General features: G+C 43.8%; 1 protein-coding gene across 2 annotated transcripts in view; it reads right to left on the bottom strand.

The window, feature by feature from the left end:
- Positions 1-2127: 2127 nt before the first annotated feature.
- Positions 2128-20602, bottom strand: part of LOC147446653 (splicing factor U2af large subunit A-like) — a 67952-nt gene continuing 49477 nt past the window's right edge. The window contains exons 7-18 of one of the 2 annotated variants that reach the window (XM_086525843.1): positions 6830-6889; positions 4243-4303; positions 4043-4155; positions 3842-3957; positions 3649-3747; positions 3486-3561; positions 3314-3402; positions 3170-3233; positions 2962-3084; positions 2796-2877; positions 2654-2721; positions 2128-2514 (exon numbers count right to left, since the gene is read on the bottom strand). In XM_086525843.1, coding sequence (XP_086381969.1) covers positions 2377-2514; positions 2654-2721; positions 2796-2877; positions 2962-3084; positions 3170-3233; positions 3314-3402; positions 3486-3561; positions 3649-3747; positions 3842-3957; positions 4043-4155; positions 4243-4303; positions 6830-6889 — 1089 coding nt within the window. In that variant the 3' untranslated portion in view covers positions 2128-2376. Of the gene's footprint in view, positions 2515-2653; positions 2722-2795; positions 2878-2961; positions 3088-3169; positions 3234-3313; positions 3403-3485; positions 3562-3648; positions 3748-3841; positions 3958-4042; positions 4156-4242; positions 4304-6829; positions 6890-20602 lie in introns of both variants that reach the window. The other variant, XM_086525842.1, reaches the window with a different exon arrangement.

The following is a 20602-nucleotide window of genomic DNA, read 5'->3' as shown; positions in this document are numbered from 1 at the left end:
GCTTAAAGTAACAGAGTCTATCAATTTGCGTACAAATAAGCAGTACTTGGCTTTCCATCATTTTCCTTTCCAACAAAAGATCATTCTTGAAGAACCCCATCTTCCATGTCTCTAGAATCCATTTGAAAATCTTGCCCACCAAGCCACAGATCGTCAAGCACTCGTTGAATAAGTGAGGGAGGTACTCACTAGCCATTCTGCATTGTGAGCATCTATTTGGATCAATACCTGTGCCTAGAACCTTCACACAGTCACCAAGGCTCCCCATAGTATCTTCCATAAAAGAAGTATCATCCCATGCAACATAGAACACATTCAATAGTATTTTCTTAATTTCACTATTATCATTAGTGCCTAGGGGGACTTCGCATTAACATAACATTAGCTTGTTAGGGTTGAACGAGGGAGCTCCTCTGTCGCTTTGTTGCAAGCTGCGAGGAGCGCACGGGCAGGCAGGCCTCGAGCAGCGTGCAACGGGACAACGAATTGGTAGGCGTAAATGGAGTAGCTACGAATCGCAGGGGCTTTCTCGAGATGAAGCGAGTGCTCCTTGGGGTAGAGGACCCAACGGGTTCGGCCAAGTATTGGCAGCCCCACCCATGCCCTTCCCCCTCTCTTTTTGGACGAGGCGGAGACTGTCCCTCCTTGGCCTTGTGTTGGGCTGCTTTGTGATGGTACCCAGGAGATCCATACAGGTGATGGGAACTACGGGCCCTACCCCTTCTTCGATGATATGGTGTTTCATCTTTGTTGAGGGCGGCACCCTGATTAGCCAATGTATTAAGGACCGTCTTGTTTAATGCATCTTGGGGATGACCTATACTTGGTGAGGCAATCCTGCCATGGGCCGTGGCAACCCCTAGATGTCACTACTATGTATTCGTTGTTTCTCAAACCTGACAGTTGTATTTTGCATCCGTGGCTCGTGATAAGAGAGTAATTTTATGGTTTATCTCATAGATTCATCCACATATTGTAGGTTTCGCAAACAAAAAAGCATAACATTAGTTTGTCAAGGAATGGGTGTGCGCAATCAAACACACCCTTAAATTACAACTACAACAATCAATACATCATTGGTATTGCATATAGCTTTATAGTTCAAGCATGGTATCCCTTCTGCTTTTGTTTTTCCGTTGGAGGGTAGATGTTAGGCTAGATATACACTAAACATGAGCCGACCCATCACTTTTGGGGAGTGTTGGATTTAGTTCGAATGATCTAGACCAGCACTACCCATCACTTTTGAGGGCAGGCACCCATTACATCTCAACCCAATTCAACATGCCAGCTCTCTCAGCTTCAATTTGCAGCATATTGGTTTGCCGTTCCCTATGGCATTAGACAGCAGCTCGGTCCCCGCCACACTTGGGTAGATAATATCAGTTGCACACACAAATACCAACAGCCTCTTTTGCCTTGTCAATAGTTTAGTGCCAAATGGCGACCACGTCTGCACACCAAAGATTGGGTGGACTATGTATAAGTAGCCTTAGTCGATTTAGCTTCTTTCGTCTCCTCTTACTTTTCCTGTCATTGCACACAAACGAACATACACCTACCTGCATGCTTATCTAAGGCAGTTGCAGAGGAGAGCGGAGGAAGGTGTCACGTGGAAGCTCTACGCTCTCTAGGCAAACAGGGTGGTATGACACTAGGAAGAGCTTCGCATAAAGCTATGCAAGCTATCAACTCCCGTGGGCCTTCTATAGTATGACACTAGGAATACCTCTAAGGGCCTCCTTAAAAGGCCAAAAATTTGCTACCTCGCATTGTTCTAGGTGCACGACAAGGGCTCTTTCCAAATGCAGTTCTCTTTAGATGCATTTCAGAACCTTTTTGAATGGCGTGCAAGATGAGGGTCTCTCCCCAAGTGCACTCACATTCACATATCTTCAATAGGCTCCTAGAAAAGGGTACAAGAAGAACTACGAAGGGCCTCAACAAAGAAGAAACCGTTATCTGGTAGTCCACGGGCAGTAAAAAATTATGGGAAAAGACTTCAAGAGACAATACCGCTACAAATGTCAAGTACTTCAGCCAAAACCTCAATATAGATGTCATTTCTAAACAGGAAAACCACTCTTGGCATGGATTTTCGACCACAAATTACACTGCACGTGCATATGCTGGACAAAAAATTGTCCTCAAACCACCTTTACAAGCATACTATTTTACTTTTAGTTGGAATAGCACTAAAAACTTACACTGCGGATGGACTGCAGACACCCCAATCTTCCATAACAACCAACGAATCTTAATGAATATTAATACCCTGATCTATTATGAAGAAAATGCATCGGAGTAAATCCTACAAGCCAACAACAATGCACACTAAAGAGGGGTAATATCGTAATCAAGTTTTCAAATCTTAAACTAGTCGCCAAGTTCTCCCCTCTCAAACTTGTCTTCTGGGTAGTATGTGGCAATGACAGAGTTGCCAGCAAACTTTCTCTGATGTAAGGAAGCTTTTGCTTTTCTTGCCCCTTCAGTGTCCGAGTACTCTACAAAAGCCTGACATACAAGGGCTCAAATCAAACCAATGGTAAACAGATTTAAGGAATCCAGATCCTGTCAGTCATGTAATACAAATATAGTGGAGCAGTTCAATGCCAATTCTAAGAACTCCATCTCCTTAGAACCAGAGAATTACCTTTCCAAGTCCAGAAACCTCTCCTCCTGTAGTTTGAGGGCGAGGAATGATGAGCTTGGTTACCATGCCTGCAAAAAAGCATTGAACCTAAAGCAACAGGAGACAACAACTAGCAGAAGGTGCTAAGTCAGCCAGCACTCACCAAACTTACTACACTCCTCCTTAATGTCATCGAATATGTCTGCATACTCTTGATCATCCCTCAAGTCATCCACTGCAACCAGCTGGAAACATTTCCCAGTGTAAGCTAAAAACAGACCATCAAAGCTCAGCACACGGAAGGCAGTTGGTTACAGCACGGAGCGTACTTGATTCAAGCTCACAACTTTGGTTGGCACCTCGGCCGGAGCATTCCCAGCCTGCCCGACAGTGTATCCAGGCATGAATCCACCTAGGCCCATTGTGCCAGCCCCCACAGCCTGCAGAGCAAGCTTCTGTCATCCAAGCAAGACAACAATTAGAATATTACGTGACTACAAGCACTCTGTTGTCAGGAAAAAAAAAAAGTGGTTCTACCTGAATAGCTATTTGCTGTTGGGCTTGCTGGAAGATGTCTGGTTGATCCGGTCTAGGTTCACTACTGCATACAGTTATACACCCTTACGTAAAAGACTAAACAGACAATGTACATATAGAGCATAGCAAACACTACATTCCTACCCCGCAGATGCGCGTCGAACTGTGAGTGTCTTGTCACCCATTTTCAAACCATTCAAGGCGGCGCACACCACATCCGTGACTGCAGGATCCTGATGAATAAATAAGGTATTTAGCAACTCATCAAACTCCAACAATAATGCAACTGCTAGCAAATAGTCACACAAGCAATCACCTGATAAACACAGAATGCATAGCCTTTTGAGTTACCAGTCTCCCAATCTTTGACAAGGTCAAAACCTCGCAATGGTCTACAAGAATATACAAGGAACAAGTCACTCACAACAGTCAATAAGTTTTTCATGTTATCATTTTGAGCTCTGGTAAAGAGGACTAACCCAAACGATTCCAGCAGTTCCTTTATCTGAGTTTCAGTTAGATAATATGGCACACCACCAACAAAAAGTTTGTCAGGTCCATCAGCACCACTTGAACAGCTGGAACAACCAACAAATAATGGTAATAACATGTTCTTCCTTTTCCCAATGCTTCAAAACTGAGTGAATGACTAGACAGCCTAAGGAGAATCACCCAGGTGTCAGCCCAACTGCACCCAGATTCAAATGGGGGCTTGGCTGACTTGGACCTAGTGTAGCAGCCAGTGTTGGATTGTAGTCAGTTGGCCTTCGAACTCTAACAGGCATACCCTGGCGACAAAGTCCACAAGATTGAAGTTTAAAGGAAGATTGAGAATTGTACACTTTTCCCAAAGTCCTGGAGCAACTGTGTCACCTCAAACATTATGCCATTCAGGGCCATAGCATTACTTGCTTCCTCAACACTCCTCATCTCCACAAATGCGAATTTCTTTTCATGATTGATGTAAACGTTCACGACTGCATCGCCTGAAAGAATATCCTCGAGAAAGTTACGATCTTAATATGAAAATTGTTATCGCATGAATGTTAAGACTGTCACACAAAGGGTTTTACCTGGCCCTGCTGTGTTTCCACCAATTGCTGCCATAACCTGGCTGAAAAATGTTGCTATTGTCTGCAGGAAACATCATACATATTAGTGTAAGCACCACAAAATTAGACAAACTAGTAACGCTTTCTGACAATTGACTAGTAAAGGGCACAAACTGTTCAAGTTGCAATGAAGCTGGACAGTAAGGTCTAAATAGACTACTTTATCATCATTCAGTCTCTCCCGTCTTTTGAATCTAGCTTGCTAAACCAGAAGTAATAACCAGCTTAAAATCTCTAAAAACAATAACATTGATCCTTGAAAATTTGGATAACAGGATCCTAGGTATCTGTCATACAGCTGATTTGCGGGGCACACAGGTTCCAAAGAAAACAACCATTGCAACTTTCTCACAATTACACCAGATACAAATTATAACAACCAAAAGCGTCCATTATCATAGATGTGACGATCTAAAACCCAACGCCCATACTTGACTTCACAAACCCTAAAGGACAACCCACTGCAGTACCACCTTATACTCAAGAAGAGAAGGCACGGGCCCCCCTCCTTAATCCTCCCTTGGCCCCTTTTTTTTCATAAATCATTACGTTCCACCTACTAAGGGCAGTCAAAGAAAATCTGAAAGCCACAGCTTGTACTTTGATTAACATATACCTACATGAATCCAGGATAAGCCCAGATTCACCCTTAAAGGAAAGTGCAAGGTATAGACCCATGGTAGTCACCCACAAGACAATATAACCATCAGCTCCATTAAGCACAGTACTGATTAAATACCACGACAACCCCACTAACGTCGTCAGTGCCCAGTAGTGGGTATAGAACTAGGTACTAACATATGCTCCAAAACACACAACACGCACCACACGCACACACACATGAGCATACATCAACACAAAGTTCAGCGTACTGAGTTTCTGTCATGACGCCGGAGATCAAGCCGCAGCTTGCACTTTGATTAACATGTCTCTCTAGTGCCTCTTTCCATAGAAGCCAGAAGAAAATCTACTGAACCTAGGCTATTAAAATTCGAATTGACGACAACATTTTGAATCAAGTACCACCTTTGTCCAAATAGTTTTTTAATACTCCCGCAATCCCTACGCTATTTCTACTAATAACAAAAACTGCACCTAACAAAAACCCTAAAACCCATGTGTGCGCATGTGTGTGTGGAGAGAGAGAGAGAGAGAGAGAGAGAGAGAGAGAGAGAGAGAGAGAGAGAGAGAGAGAGAGAGAGAGAGAGAAAGAAAGAAAGAAAGAAAGATTTTTTAACGTCTATGTCAGGCCGAAATCGGCCTATGAGACAAATCAAGTGTACATGGTGTGTATGTCATCCGTCTATCGGAAAGACAAATGAAACAAAACTGATACAAAACTGAACTGAATGTAGGTAGTGGAGTATCTGAGGAGGGATGGAGTTCTATCTCTAGAGGTGTATGCACGTCTATATGCTCAAAGTAGTACAATCATGAGAGTGCATGAGAGAGAGAGAGAGAGGGGGGGGGGGGGGGGGGGGGGGACGACTTAATGTGACTAACCAAGGATGTTAGGTGTAAAAAAACCTGGTACAAGACAGGTTCTTTGCCAAGGGTATCCCCATTGAGCTTCTTAAGACTTATGGTCCTATTTCGTCATTAAGCCTTGCATACATGAACAAGTAAAGCACTACTTTAAATTTCTCTTTCAAAAAGAAGCCAACCCAATTTGGTACACGGCACAAGCAAGGACCAACCAGATGTAGACCAAAGTAAAATTCTCGCAAAAATAGAGAGAGCCTCTGGAATCCTCTAGCTTGCCTACCTGGAGGCAATCTTCAACAAGGCAGCTGCTAGATATCTAAAGCATTCCTTTCAGTGAAAAAGGGATAGCTACCTCACGAAAATTAATACTTCCATTTCTACAATTAAAGCTCCAAGATAGCAATACCCTTCCAAGTTACAAGGACGATCAAAGTACACACAAACCCCCACACAGGCTGGCAAAGATCAGGACTATTTGAGAATACAACTTCATTAAACAGAGGAAGGGCATACCAATAACAAAAGGAAACACAAGGTAAGATCCACCACAACAGAGGTTTTCTCTGAGGTCATCTTCTCCACCTTTGAGAGACATGTTTCACACTCGTGCTTAAAAAAAGAGAGAACCCAAAACAAGAATGAAAAATCAGACGATGCAGCACAGCCTGTCCCTAAGCACCCCAATACACCATCAGTTCCAGGAAAAGAGTGTTTATGAGTCCGCACGAGTAGTCTCTATACACGTATCCTAGACGAGCCCCCATTTCTTAGACATAAAACAATAAGGACCATCAGGCATAGTACACTATCAGTGATGTAACACCCAGTTGAGGTATATGCTTCCTGCCCTACTATTTATGTTTGCTATTATGACACATTGACATTCAACAAACCCAATAAAGAAACTTGGAAAAGTGTTTCAATAATCAACAAAGGATAGTTCCTCTTGAATCTTAATGTTTGCTGCAAGACATATTTTCACAAGACCCTGAAAATTTGCTGAAAAGCGACCCTTCGTAAAATTTGTACAATTAGCTTTGCTCTTTAACTGTCATGTTTTTACCTGCTCGTTTGCTAAAGGGGGAAGGCCACCCACATAAATCCTCCGAGCATGTCTTGTTGCCTGCCACAAAAAGAAACCAATTTCAAGCATCAACCATATGATATTGGAGCTATCATGACTAAATTAAAACCCCCCAACCCAAAAATCCTCTCCCCCTCGCATCCTCGCCTCAATGTACATCCTTGCAAAAGGATTGGAACCACCCAAATTCAAGAATCAGAAAATCCCTCGTCCATAGAATCAAAATTAAAATACATAGGCGTCAAAAAAACCTTGTGGCACTCATTGCACACCATAGTAGATTCGAACTTCTTTTCCTTGTGTCAATGCGGAGCATACTAGCCATAAAGTTTAGAAATGTTTGTATAAAAAAAGTTTCGAAATGGTATTACTAGTTTATGAAACATGACAATGCAGGATTGTTAAAATATTTGTGTCACGTGACACATCCAACCCTATGTGTCCGTGGACAAGCTACTTCATGACAAGGGTTCCATCAGTCCAGACAGTCTAGATTAGCAAGTGTTCTAGTACTTTTGTGAGTTTGTTCGCAGCCGTGCATGCTCAGGCACTTAGTGTAAAAGCATATCCTCCGGTTGCACACAGCATGATCATAAGCATTCCCGTCAGAATCCTTCAAGGGAATTTTCCAGTGCATTTAACCTATTTTCCCTATTTTTGACATTTTTCACTTATTATTTTAAGTGACTTTTGTTGGGAACTGAGTAGGGCAAATTGGGTCAGATAATATATAAGCAAACCTAAGCTAGCACTAATTGGCAGGAGAGCAAGGAGAACAAAGGCCACAGGCAGCAAGTTCCCCTTTTCTCTCTCTCAACAAGACTTTCCCCCTTGGTGGCAATTTTTCTCCAAGCAAGATCTCCCACATGCTAGCGTTTTTCATCAAAGTCCTCATCGCCATAAGACCCCAGCACCTGGTGTTTCCATCAAAGTCTTCATTGCCATAGACCCCAGCACCTAGCGTTTTCAGCCAAGCTTCATCACCACAGATCTCCCACATGCTAGCGTTTTTCATCAAAGTCCTCATCGCCATAAGACCCTAGCACCTGGCGTTTCCATCAAAGCCTTCATTGCCATAGACCCCACGACCCCTAGCGTTTTTCAACATCAACATCATAGCCTTTTCCTTAGCGTTTTTCAGCAGCGCCATAGTCTCAGCCATTCAGCAATAAGACATCAGAATTTCAGCGGGTTGAAGCACCAGAAAACGCAGCCTAAAACAGCGTTCTCAGCCAGCAGATCTCAGCCTAAACCAGCGTTTTTGGCTTCGGCAGATTTCAGCCCATTGGCGTTTTTGGACAGCAGAGAAAGTGCATCAGTTTTCAGCCATAGAGTCTGTCTCATCATCCCCGTCATTGACATCGACATAGCCTAGACTTGCATCAGTTCTCGTTCATCCACTTCGTATCAGTTTGTGCAATCAATAGTAGACCACTCTCGCCAACAAGAGTGGGGCCTTCAGAGGAGGGTTTTACAATGTCTCTGGTGGCGTATTCTCTTCTCTCTCTATCTCTCAGTCTCATACACTTTCACGCACAGTGTCCATTCACTTTGTTTGTGTTCATTGCACTCTCTCATTAAGAACGGAAGGCTCTCCCTTCCATAAGAACAAAAGGAACCTTGAGCACAGTTCGGAGCACTTAACTTGAGCAAATTTCAAACACTCATTTCCGCTGCACCTCACATTTTGAGTGTCAAGCCATAATACTTAAGAGCTTACACACATATCATGAATCCAAGATAAGCCCAAATTCACCCATAAAGGAAAGTGCAACGTATAGACCCATGGTAGTCACCCACAAGACAATAGTATTGACTAGATACCACAACATCCCCACTAACGTCGTCAGTGCCCAATAGTGGGTGTAGAAGTAGGTACTAACATATGATCCCAAGCACAACACCACACACACACACACGAGCATACATCAACATGAAGTTCAATGTACTGAGTTTTTATCATGACTCCGGAGATCACGGCAGACTCGGCCATAATGAAGCCTAGCATTAAAAGAAGCATTAAATCGAAAAAATTAGCACAAAAACGAGGTAGTTGATAGGTCATAGTACATACGCACCACAAAAGATAGAAAGAATTAGCACAATATCAACTGGTCGTAACTCGGACGAAAACTTCACAACGTGAAGTCTCCATGTCTGCTTACACACATATCACCATAAAAAGACTAGGAGATTAAAAAACTCACTTTGAAGTTGAAAAATTCAATTAAAGTATTATATGGATGACCATGTGACTTAGAACTAGTAGAAAGCGTTCGCCTTTAAAAGCTTCAAGAAAGGTTTCAAAATATTGTTTGAAACGTTCCACAAGTTTCTTAGCAACTATGATGACGAGGAAGACCATAGTGGATTACATTTTGAAACTCGGGGAGATCATGTAGTTCAAAAATCACAAAGTGGGGCTTAAACCCTTTGATAACATGAAACCAAGTACAAAAGAACTTGTATGCACTACATGTAGCCCATAGGCAGTAAAAATAGCAAATCGTGTAGTGAGAGAGCACCTAAGATATGACACAAATTCCAAAACCATAGGAAAAACCATCCTTGATACAGAGAAATATTAGGGAGATACATCGAAGAGCCAAAAGTAAGGGAGTGATGAACGACTATAAAACAGAGTTGTAGCGGAACAAGAGCAGGCCAAAGTTACCCGGAATGGGAGGGTGCGAAATAGGACACAAATGAGGGGGGAGGGGGGTCAAAACAAGAATGGGGCCGGAACAGTTGACGAAAGAAACTATAAATGTTATATATATTATAAGCTCATATGTTAGTGGATCGTCAACCTTTGCATACAAACCCATGAACCAAAGAAAGAATACATATGTTGTCTTTCCCATCAAGAGATTACATAATTGGGCATGTACTACTACGAAAAGAAGCACCAACCAAGTGGCTACAGTTCAAGGGACATGTCAACTCTTCTGGCTCGCTCAGGAGTACTAGCGTGATGTGATCACGGCCAACCAAATGGAAAGCCATCGGCGTGGTAAGCACCATAGTGACCCATAGGGCAGACCCGCCAATGGCGCAACCCGATTACCTACTCCACACACACAAAAAACTCGACCAAGCCGGTAGGTCAAAACTCCTCCACGCGTATGAAGAAGGCAGGGAGCTGCGCCAGGCACTAGCGACCTGCTGCATGAACATCCCGTTATTGATCTGATGTGGGGGCAAGGTATGTTTGCCATTCCCGGCAATTTACAAAGCAAAGTATCAATGACAAGACCAAACAATTGCAAAGTCCGGTGGCAAACCTAATTTCAATCGCCAGGTCTATCGACACTGAGTTTGTAAACTGAATGTTTGGGGTCTATCAATCTAAAACTGTAACTTAGACATTTTAGCTTTGCATGAGTTAGTTTAAGGAACAGCCCTATCGCTACGCTCTGGCTTCCCCCCGAGAATCCAGAGCTACGCTTGCCGTAACCTACGTTTTTATGAATGGAATGAATTATTTAATCAAATTAAATTGAAAAACTACAATTATTGCTTGGAGGAAATGGGACTCGAACCCATGATACAATGCATTGTATGTTGATTTAGCAAACCAATGCCTTAAGCGGCTCAGCCATACCTCCGAGAGGAGAATAAATCCCTCAATGTTCGTTCTATGTCATACTTTTTTCACAAAAAGTAAGCAAATTTACATTTTAATAAAACACCGCGAGCCTGGACACAAACATCTAGACCCTGCCAACGCTAACCAACACCAAGCAAGCTCTGGACCATACCAGTAGTCCTTTCCATTCGAAAAGGGGCCGGTTTAAGGACAATGCCGGATAGTTATAGACTAAGAACCGCCGTTCACTTTACATTTCACTTTCCTTTCCTTGTGACTCTGTGAGCGAGTATCTATTCCGGGAGAAGAATCTCCCTCGTTCTCTTCCACTTCAGGTTGCTCCTCAGACTCCTTGTCCACCAGCACCTCACAAGGATCTTGGGAATTCTCAAATCTACCAGCTAATTCCCTTTTTGCTTTATTTCCTTGTGCCATGGGACGTGTGGGTAGCTAGCCTCCCCTATCCATTGGCACGTCAGTTTTTGTTTTGTTTTAGGAGTCGGGTTGGGCACTCCCGGCCACTCTCCTCATACACCAAAAAAGTGCACAAGAACAACCAAGACTATGCACCCAGGCTCCTAGGGCAGACGCTTTTGTCACTAGTTTCCTCTGGACTACGAGAGGATTACGAGAAATCTGAATTATATACACTCTTAAAGCAATGCCCTTGCGAAACACCTCTCGCTGACTAGTTATGGGTGTGACAGCGACCAAGTACCTTTGTTCAGAGGCCCGGGTACTGCGGGACTTGCTTCGGTCTTCCCCTTGGAGTTGCCTCCTCAAGGTAACTTATCGCTCACCTCACTAAACTGCCTTTGAAACCAACTGTTTTCCCCTAGGAAATGCCATACCCGTTTGGCAGGGAGTCGGCTCATAGGTGGCGTCCGCTGAGGTTGGTGGTGTCTCCCTTTGCACCTCTTAACCCCCTTTTTGGTGAGATTGACCCCCCTGGGGAGACAAAGCACTTGGGCGCTCTTGTAGCTCATTTGGCTTCGCTTGGAGAGAATGATGTCATTTCCATCAAAAGGAATCGGATTAGAGAATAAAGCATAGGAAGGGGGGCATTATCCCCCCATCCGCCTATGCAGAGCACCCAAGTACCGGGGTACAACCTCATCCAGGAACTTCGCCACAGACACGCGTCCTGCAATTCCATTCCTCGCGTGCGGTTCATGGCGTACCGAGAAGGGCAGCCGTTTCCCGCGAGCCTCCCCACCAAGGAGGATAGCGGTCCTTTCTTCAAGGTCCAACGGCGGGTCGATATCATTGAAGGTGGAGTTGAATCGGTTTAGCCAACTCCCCCCTAGAATCATCGTCGCCGAACAAGACACCAGAAAATGTGAAAGCAAACGACCCTCTAACTGGGAGCATGGCGAGCAAATACTATTTCCGCGCCTCGAACTATCACCCAGTTTTACTCCGCCTACTCTCGTGAGAGCCAGCACTCTCTTCTTTTCTATTCAAGATAGTGCTCCTATTGAGCTGCAGCAAGTATCCACGTGTTTATTCAAAGCCAGCAGTCTTATAGGGCTCCAATGCCAGGGCACGAATGCCTCTCGTCCCACTTGTCCCATGCGTGGTAAGTGAATGGGCCAAGACCTGGGGCATGACCTTTGCAATTGTAAAATGCATGGTCATGGTGTTCCACCAGGACCTGCAGGATCTCTCTATGAGAATCTTTCTTCTGGGTGGTGAGATATTGTAGTAGGTGAAACGTACGAGTACCTAGGCATCGTGCAGATTCAACCTTCTCCAATGAACGCATCGTCAAGGAACGAGCGGACTAGGGTAGGAATAGCCTATTCACACGTCAGCACTTGTTGGCAAACCGAGCCATCCCAATCTGGTCTCGACTAATTGTTTTTAAGGCGTGCGTGTATCTAGTGATTTGTTATGGCGCGGAAATTATGGGAGCCCACGATCAGCCTGTCCTTCACTCTTTGCAACGTCTCGTCGCCACCGGGATGCGAATGCTACTCGGTGAGAGAGCAAGGTCAACCTTTGGAGGGACGCCAACTCTCCACCACGAGTTTAACATCCCACCCGTACCTTCCTTTTGTGGGGGACAACGAGCAAGGGCTCTTGACAAGTACCACTCTGTTTCATCCACTTGGATAGGCTCCTTGGTAAACAAGAAGCCTAAGAACCAACCGTTTAAGAAGTGGACTTGGACGACAAGAATCTAGAATTGGATGAATAGGTATATCACAACGACCGACTTTAATTCAATCCGCTACGCTGCGGCTGGCTTGCATGGTCGAGCACTTAGATTTTTCGAAGCGCTCTATAAGAGAGCTTCAGGAACAGCGCTCGTGCAGTACTGTGTCATATGTCTTCTTGAAATCAATGTAGGCTGCATAGGTTGGTTTCCAATCCTTATGACGGAGTTTCACGAATTCCTTCATACATGCAACTTGTCCTATGCATTCCTCGTTAGCACGGAATCTTGCTTGGTTGGGATGGAAGAAGTTTCTCTTTTCAAGTATCTTAAGCTCCCCCTTGCCGGTGTCCTTCCTTCTCCTCGTAGTGATCCGCCTAATCACGACCGTGGTGATGATTGGCACGTCAGTCTCAATCACCAAAATTCCGAGAGGCACTATCATATGATTCCCTTTCTTCTTCGGAATCCTCTGATGAACTTGATTCTGGTTCCCTTAGTTCGTTAGAACCTTCGGATGTGCTACCGTCTGATTCTCCAGATGTAATGTGCAGCGAAAGTGAATGATGGTGTATGGCTCAGGATGAGTGAGGAGTACATGCTCAAAGTTCCTTTTAGTCACGAGAAGGAAGAGCCTTCCTTGACTTAATGAGAGAATGTGCAATAACAAAAACAAGAGAGTGGAATGCAAACTATCAGTGAGTGTACAAGTGTTTCTAAATTGGCTTTATTTGACACAAAATCAAATCTAAATGAATTATTGGATTTATAAGTAAGAGGGTTTTCTCGCTTGGAATACGAGGAAAAATAATTCTAAATAAATTATTGGAATTTTAAGTGGGAGGGTTTTTCTCACGGGAGACATCCGAGTACAAATATTTCTAGTGCGTCATTTAGAGTAATGATGGGAGCACTATGAAAGAGAATATTTGTAAGACCACCAGGAACGGGTACTTCTAATGTGTCACATCGGATGAGTGACAAGAAGCATCGAAAAGAAGTATCCGACCATCCGGGAGAACGGACATCTCTGATGTATCATAAGATGGGTAACATAGAGCATCGTGAAGGAGATTGTGCCGTAAGTTCCGTAGGAAAGGACTAGGTGATGTGTATTCTTGAAGCGTCACAAGGTGCATGACACGTGCATCAGAAAGGGAATATCCATAGTCAGGAGCAAATTCCGAAATGTGTTAGAATTGTTGTCACAAACTGTTAACGTGTCAAGCCACTAAAGAACGGAGCCATTGTGCAGATCCCGGCAGAGGGGCCTAAACCCTAAGTAAAGACGCAAAATCAACACAAGATGAAGCAGGAACAACACACACAAAAGATACGCAACCAACTGATAACGTGGCAGACCTCTATGGACAGCCCGGATTATCCGTTGACTGCTGACGTGGCAGAACCGTAAGGATTTACGGATTTTCTGTTGACTATGTTGATGTGGCACTTGTACGGATTTCCGTAAATCACGCTGGAAGCTTTTAGGCATTGCTTTTGGACCAAATGCTTTTGAGTTTGAAGCTTTCATGTACACTGCTTTTGGGTCTAGGGCCTTTAAATACGAGGCCATGGGCTCATTCTTTGGCCAAGGTACAAAAGATGGAGTACCGGCTTGTACTTTGATGATGCTATATAAAGAAATACCGAAAGAGGTGCCAAGGTTTGGGTCAATACTCTTTGGCGACACTCCGTGACACGTGCCGTCTCTCTTTCAGTTTCAATTGTTATTGAAGTGCTAAAAGTCTGTTGGGCTTGTTCTTGTTCGTTGGACGAGGTAACCGTTTTGTGACAATTGTGCACAAGGATAAGCAACCACTTGAATGAAGACGGATATTGGAGAATGTGCATCGATTATAGAGCTCTCAACAAAATCACCATCAAGAACAGATTTCCGATTCCTAGGATCGATGATATACTCGACAGATTACAGAGATCCTCGTGCTTTAGCAGGATTGATCTGAAGAGTGGATATCATCAGATTAGAATAACGCCAGGAGACGTCTACAAGACAACCTTTCGGACGACTTTTGGGTTATTTAAGTTTTTGGTGATGCCTTTTGGCTTAACCAATGCTCCCGCGACATTTAACCGGATGATGGACAGGATTTTTCGAGAGTATAGGCTATTTGTTGGCACTTTCTTTGACGACATCATTGTTTTCTCCAAGAATGAGGCAGAACACAGAGATCATCTGCTTCAAGTCTTTCAGGCATTACGAGATCACACGTTAGTGATTAATGCAAAGAAAAGTGAATTTTTCCTACCAGAGATACACTTTTTGGGACACATTGTGTCAGCAGCACGAGTGCAAATGGACCCGGCTGAGATAGAGACTATCCGTGATTGGCCCGATTTGAGGAATGTCCATGAAATTAGAAGCTTCTTGGGAGTGTGTTCGTACTACAGGCGGTTCATTCGAAAGTTTGCAGAGGTTGCTTCCCCTTTGCATATCTTGACACAACAAGGAGTCTCTTTCTCGTGGGGATCCACAGAGGTGACTGCCTTTCAGACATTGAAAGAGAAATTGACTACAGGACAAGTTTTGACTTTGCCGGACTTGCAGAAGTCATTTGAAGTACATTGTGATGCTTGTGGTCGTAGTCTGCGTGCGCTCTTAATGCAAGAAGGCCATGTCATTGCTTACAAGAGCCGACTGTTCTCAAGGCCGGAGATGACAGCACAGATTTATGAGAAAGAGCTTTTGGCCGTTATCCATGCTTTTACTCGGTGGCGACATTACCTACTCGGAGCGGATTTTACTGTCTTTACAGACCATCAGAGTTTCCGCTACTACTTGTCACAGAAGCAGCTTTCAGAAAAGCACATGCGGTGGGTGAACATCCTGTCACAGTTTCACTTCTAGATTGTCCATGTGCAGGGACAGAAGAATGTGGTGGCAGATACTTCGTCTCGGAAGCCGTTGGTTCTGGCTATTTCCGCGATACATCATAGGAGCTTCGAGGATATGGTCGACCAATATGCCACAGATACAGATTTTGCAGACATTTTCACACGGATACGAGATGGGGAGATAGTAGCGGGATATTCCATTCAGGATAGCTACTTGATGAGAAAAACCATGTTGTGCAGTTGCTTAGTATGCCAGAACGTCAAGTTTGACAAGCATAAAGCACAGGGATTGTTACAGCCTTTACCCATACCCACCCGCCCCTCAGAAAGTATTGCAATGGATTTCATTTTTGATCTCCCGAAAACACAGAGTAGTCACGATGGTATCTGGACTGTTATTGGCAGATTAAGCAAACAGACTCATTTCATTCCAGTGAAGAAAACAGTCAAGCCGGATCACTTAGCGATACTGTTTGTGGCCCAAATTTTCAAATTACATGGCATGCCTAAGACGATTGTCTCCGACAGGGACCCGAGATTTACGAGTTTGTTTTGGAAGGAAATTTGGGAGAACATTGGCACGCGGCTACAGTTCTCGTCATCGTTTCACCCGCAAACTGATGGGCAATCTGAGATTGCAAATTCAATGGTTTTCGATTTATTGAAGTCTTATATCTCGGATCAGAAGACTCAATGGGAAAAGTACTTACCTTTGGTGGAATTTGCCTACAATAACACAATACACTCTTCGACGAGGAAGGCGCCATTTGAGATTGTTGAAGGTGCTGCAAAGGTTCCACCCTTCCTAAGCACGAAAGATAAGATTTTTGAAACGGATGAATATACGCGAGACTTAGATACGGCTTTTGCCAAGGTTCGTGAGACTTTGCAGAAGTCTCAAGAACGACAGAAAAAGACAACGGATCGTCATCGTCACAAGTTGAAATTGAAGGAGGATGATTGGGTGCTCTTACGTTTTGAGAAGGAACGCCTGAGAAAAAAAAGGGAAAGGAGAGGCTTTTTCCAAAGCTTAGTATGCGACACTACGGACCTTTCCAGATCGCTGAAAAGATAAATGATGTCTCCTTCCGACTGAAATTGCTTGATACTTGGAGGATTCACAATGCATTTCATGTGAGTCGCTTGAAACCTTTTAAGGGTGATGTGCCTGTTGATGGGGAGCCTGATGAGCAACCCCAAGTGGAAGAAAACGAGGAGATCCTTGTTCCTAAACAGATTTTGGCACATACGGATATGAAGAATAAAGGTAAAGTCCGAAGGCGGTTCTTAGTTAAGCGAACTATCCTGCATTGGATGCGAAGTGGATGGAGGAGGAGAACATGGCAGATACTCGTCAGATTGTGAAACTTTACCTCGATGCTTTTGGTTTAGCATAGTCTACACCAAATGGAACACAGAATTCAGCTTGGCCGGAGATCTGGTACAGTGAGATGCACAAGAGGGGAGTCACTCCGCTCCTTTGCCAACAGATGCCTTGATTTAGGTACTAGAGTCACTGATGTCTCTTTGAGCTTCAGGGATACTGAGAGCTGACAGTATTCTGTTGTATGACTTTATGAAATGGAATTCTTGATTATGATATTGATTTGTTCTTGACTTCTTTTAAGTGCAGGAACTGATAGACGAAATGACTGCAGCATTTTGGTCTGATTGATCTCGAATATACATGATTGCAATAGGAGTTAGTCAATTGGACATCGATGAGGTCCCGATTGGATCTAGATGTGATTGCTAGCTACATTGCCGATACATCATGGTCTAAGATCCGACTGAATGTTGAATGTCCTGTGATGTGACTCTCGATTGGTACATGTGCTAGTTATGTGTTCCTAGTACATAGGTACTAGTAGTCAGTGTCTACTAAGACGGTTTATGGCCTCTCTGTTTTGCAGGCGTAATCGAGGGCGATTACAATGCTTTCAAGAGGAGGGTATCTCACAAAGTGATGACGTGGCTACTCTGCAGATGCCAGAAACCCTATAACCTGCAAACCCTAATTTTTGCCAGAAACACTAATATACAGAAACCTTACTAGAAACCCTAACCCTAACTGTGGCTGAAGCCCTAATTTTGGCGGCAGAAATGCCACGTGGCAACAGTACGAACTTCCGAGATTTGCGGCGGGATTTACTGGTTGGTTTTTCAGCTTTTGAGCGACGACAGTTTTGCTACTTTTCTTTACGCACTTTGTGTGTGTGTGTGTGTGTGTGTGTGTGTGTGTGTGTGAGAGAGAGAGAGAGAGAGAGAGAGAGAGAGAGAGAGAGAGAGAGAGACATTGCTTTATTTTTATTAAAGCCCTAGAGAGGACTTGTGAGAGGAATAGAGTTTGTTTTTTATTGGAAGCTTTTGAGGCTCTACTTTTGGTATCCCTTGTAAACAATAAATAAGCGGCTAGGACTCACTCTGCACGGCATCTGGACGCAGAGTCAGAGAGAAACCCTAACCGCTCTCTTGTACTTTGAACATTGATTAATACAAAAAAGAAATACCAAAAGCGGCGCCAGTCTTCGGGGCCAATATCTCTTGGCACGAAACTCTGTCGGGTCCGTGCAAATCTATTGTGAACTGTGAACTGTTTTAAAGTGGTTATTTGGTGTTGTCGTGATTGATTCTTGACTTGGACTGTCGAAGTCTGTTACAATCGCCCCCGGAGGAAGATTCGCTATCCCAGAGCTGATGGACAGTGGTCGGCTGCAACCTTATGGAAGAAACCTGACCCTAATTTTTGGTGCAAGTTTCAGGATAGAAAGTCAATCGACTTTTCGTAACCTTGAGTTCTATTTGAGAACTTGTTTAATAATCTTGTTTGGAATTTGTTTGAAGTGGATGGTATCAGTTTTAAACCTGCCATGGTGCCGATTTGAATTGCCTGACTCTGTCTTTAATCCTAGTTTCAATGATTGGTGATTTTACTCCCGGGTGGAGTACTAAAAAATAATGTTTGAGACTGCGTGTTCATACTCATGGCTCGGACCCTTGTGGTTACTTGCGGGGGCAGTATTGAAATGTTTGAAAAGTGTTGTTTTTACTCATGGCCCGGACCATTGTGTTTATGTACGGGGGGGCTATAGTTGTTGTTACTTATGACCCGCACCTGGATAATTATTTGCGGAGGGAGTATTAATAAGTCTAAGCAGTCGTTACTCTCAGCACCTCCAAACGACGCAGGCTACGGCCTAGGGGACGTTTGGTTGTAAAAGGCCTCTATATCTCATTGCTCGGACCTTTTTTGTAAGATGCAGCGGAATGAATGTTTGCGCTTTGCTCAAGATGAGTGCTCTGAACTGTGCTCAAGGTTCCTTTTGTTCTTATGGAGGGTAGAGCCTTCCGTTCTTAATGAGAGAATGCTATGATCACAAACAAAGTGAATGGACATTGTGCGTGCAAGTATATAAGACAGAGATAGAGAGAGAAGAGAGATGCGACACCAGAGACGTTGTAAAACCCTCCTCCGAAGGCCCCACTCTCGTCAACGAGAGTGGTCTACTTATGATTGCACAAACTGGTACAACTGAATGCAAGTGATTGATGCAAGTCTAGACCATGTCGACGATGATGACGGGGATGACGAAGTCGACCTAAGGGCTGAAATCTGCAATCTTTCTACTATTGTCCAAAAACGCTATGGGCTGAAATCTGCTACGGGTCCAAAAACGCTGATTTGGGGGTTGTTTTCTGTGGGGCTTTGTCGCTAAAAATCTGCAGGTTTAGGGCTGAAAACTGAGGTCTCTTTAGGCTTAAAACTGAGGTTCTTACCGGGCTGAATTTGCTACCTTTTAGGGCGGATCTTGCAAGTTCTTTAATGATGAAAAACGCTGCATGCTAAATCTGCAAAGGCTGAAATTGGGACCTTCAAAAACGCCAGGCTGATGTGTTCTAAAAACGCCAGCTTGCTGGTCTTCAAAAACGCTATCTGCTTTGTTCTGGTGGCAAGGATGCTGATGCAAAAACGCTATGCTCGGAACTTGCTTCTGGCGATGAAAGTTGCTGATGCAAAAAACGCCAGGCTTGAGCAGTTTCCAAAAACGCTACTGAGGGGTCTAATGGCGATGGTCTTCTTGCTTGGAGGAAATCCACCAAGGGTCCTATTGAGAAGTTGCCTGCTAAGCTTGGCTCATGTTGCCTCCTCTGCCATTTAGTGTTAGTCTAGGTTTGCTTATATACAAACTTACTCAATTTGCCCTACCTACTTTCCAACAAAAGTCACTTAAAAATAATAAGTGAAAAATGTCAAAAATAGGGAAAATAGGCTAAATGCACTCGAAAATTCCCCTGAAGGATTCTGATGGATTCTGATGGGAATGCTTATGATCATGTTGTGTGCAACCAAAGGATATGCATCTACACTAAGTGTTTGGGCATGCACGGTTAACGAATAGACTCATAAAAGTGCCAGATCACTTCTAATCTAGACTTACTGGACTGACTGAACCCTGATCATGCTGTAGCTTGTCCACGGACACATAGGGTTGGATGTGTCACGTGACATCCCCTCCCTTTCAAAGTGAGGAACTGGTACCGAACTGTATGGCGTCGAGGGCGAAGGGACTCTTCGCCGGCCCACACTGATGTGTGGGTCGTACGGTACTTGAACTTCATAAAGGTTTGCAACGCTTGCTTCTTTGAGCCGCGCCGAAAGCGACACAAAGTCTTCTGTAGTTCTTCGATGCTTCAACTTCGTCTTTAGTCATGCTTCCTTCTTCAAGAATCTCCATGGCTGAAAATTCCTGGAACCATTTCGAACACAAAACCATGAACATACCTATTCCATGTAAAGTGAGTGGAAAAAACATTGTTCTTCTCTAAAGACTGTGTATGCACTGTCGATGAACATAGAGACGGAGTGACAACCCGTTCATCAAACACATGCAAACAATGAGATCGAATCTTTCTCTTTTGATCTAGAGCAATCAACTTTGGCAATTCATAATGGAAATGCCCATGCTTGGTACTCATACTTTCATGTGCTCGTTCTACAAATGTGTCATGCCAAGGAAGAGACATGGAATGTGACTTCCTTACATACCTACTTTTCAACTTTTCATGAAAAATCCGCATACATTCATGCTCATTCATGAGTGAAACGTGCTCAACATACAATATGTCATGCCTAGTAAAAGGGATCACA

The sequence above is a fragment of the Adiantum capillus-veneris genome, chromosome 12 (assembly GCF_014529385.1).
Source record: "Adiantum capillus-veneris isolate H3 chromosome 12, ASM1452938v2, whole genome shotgun sequence".
NCBI classification, from domain to species: domain Eukaryota; kingdom Viridiplantae; phylum Streptophyta; class Polypodiopsida; order Polypodiales; family Pteridaceae; genus Adiantum; species Adiantum capillus-veneris.
This window is presented reverse-complemented; position numbering and strand designations above follow the sequence as displayed.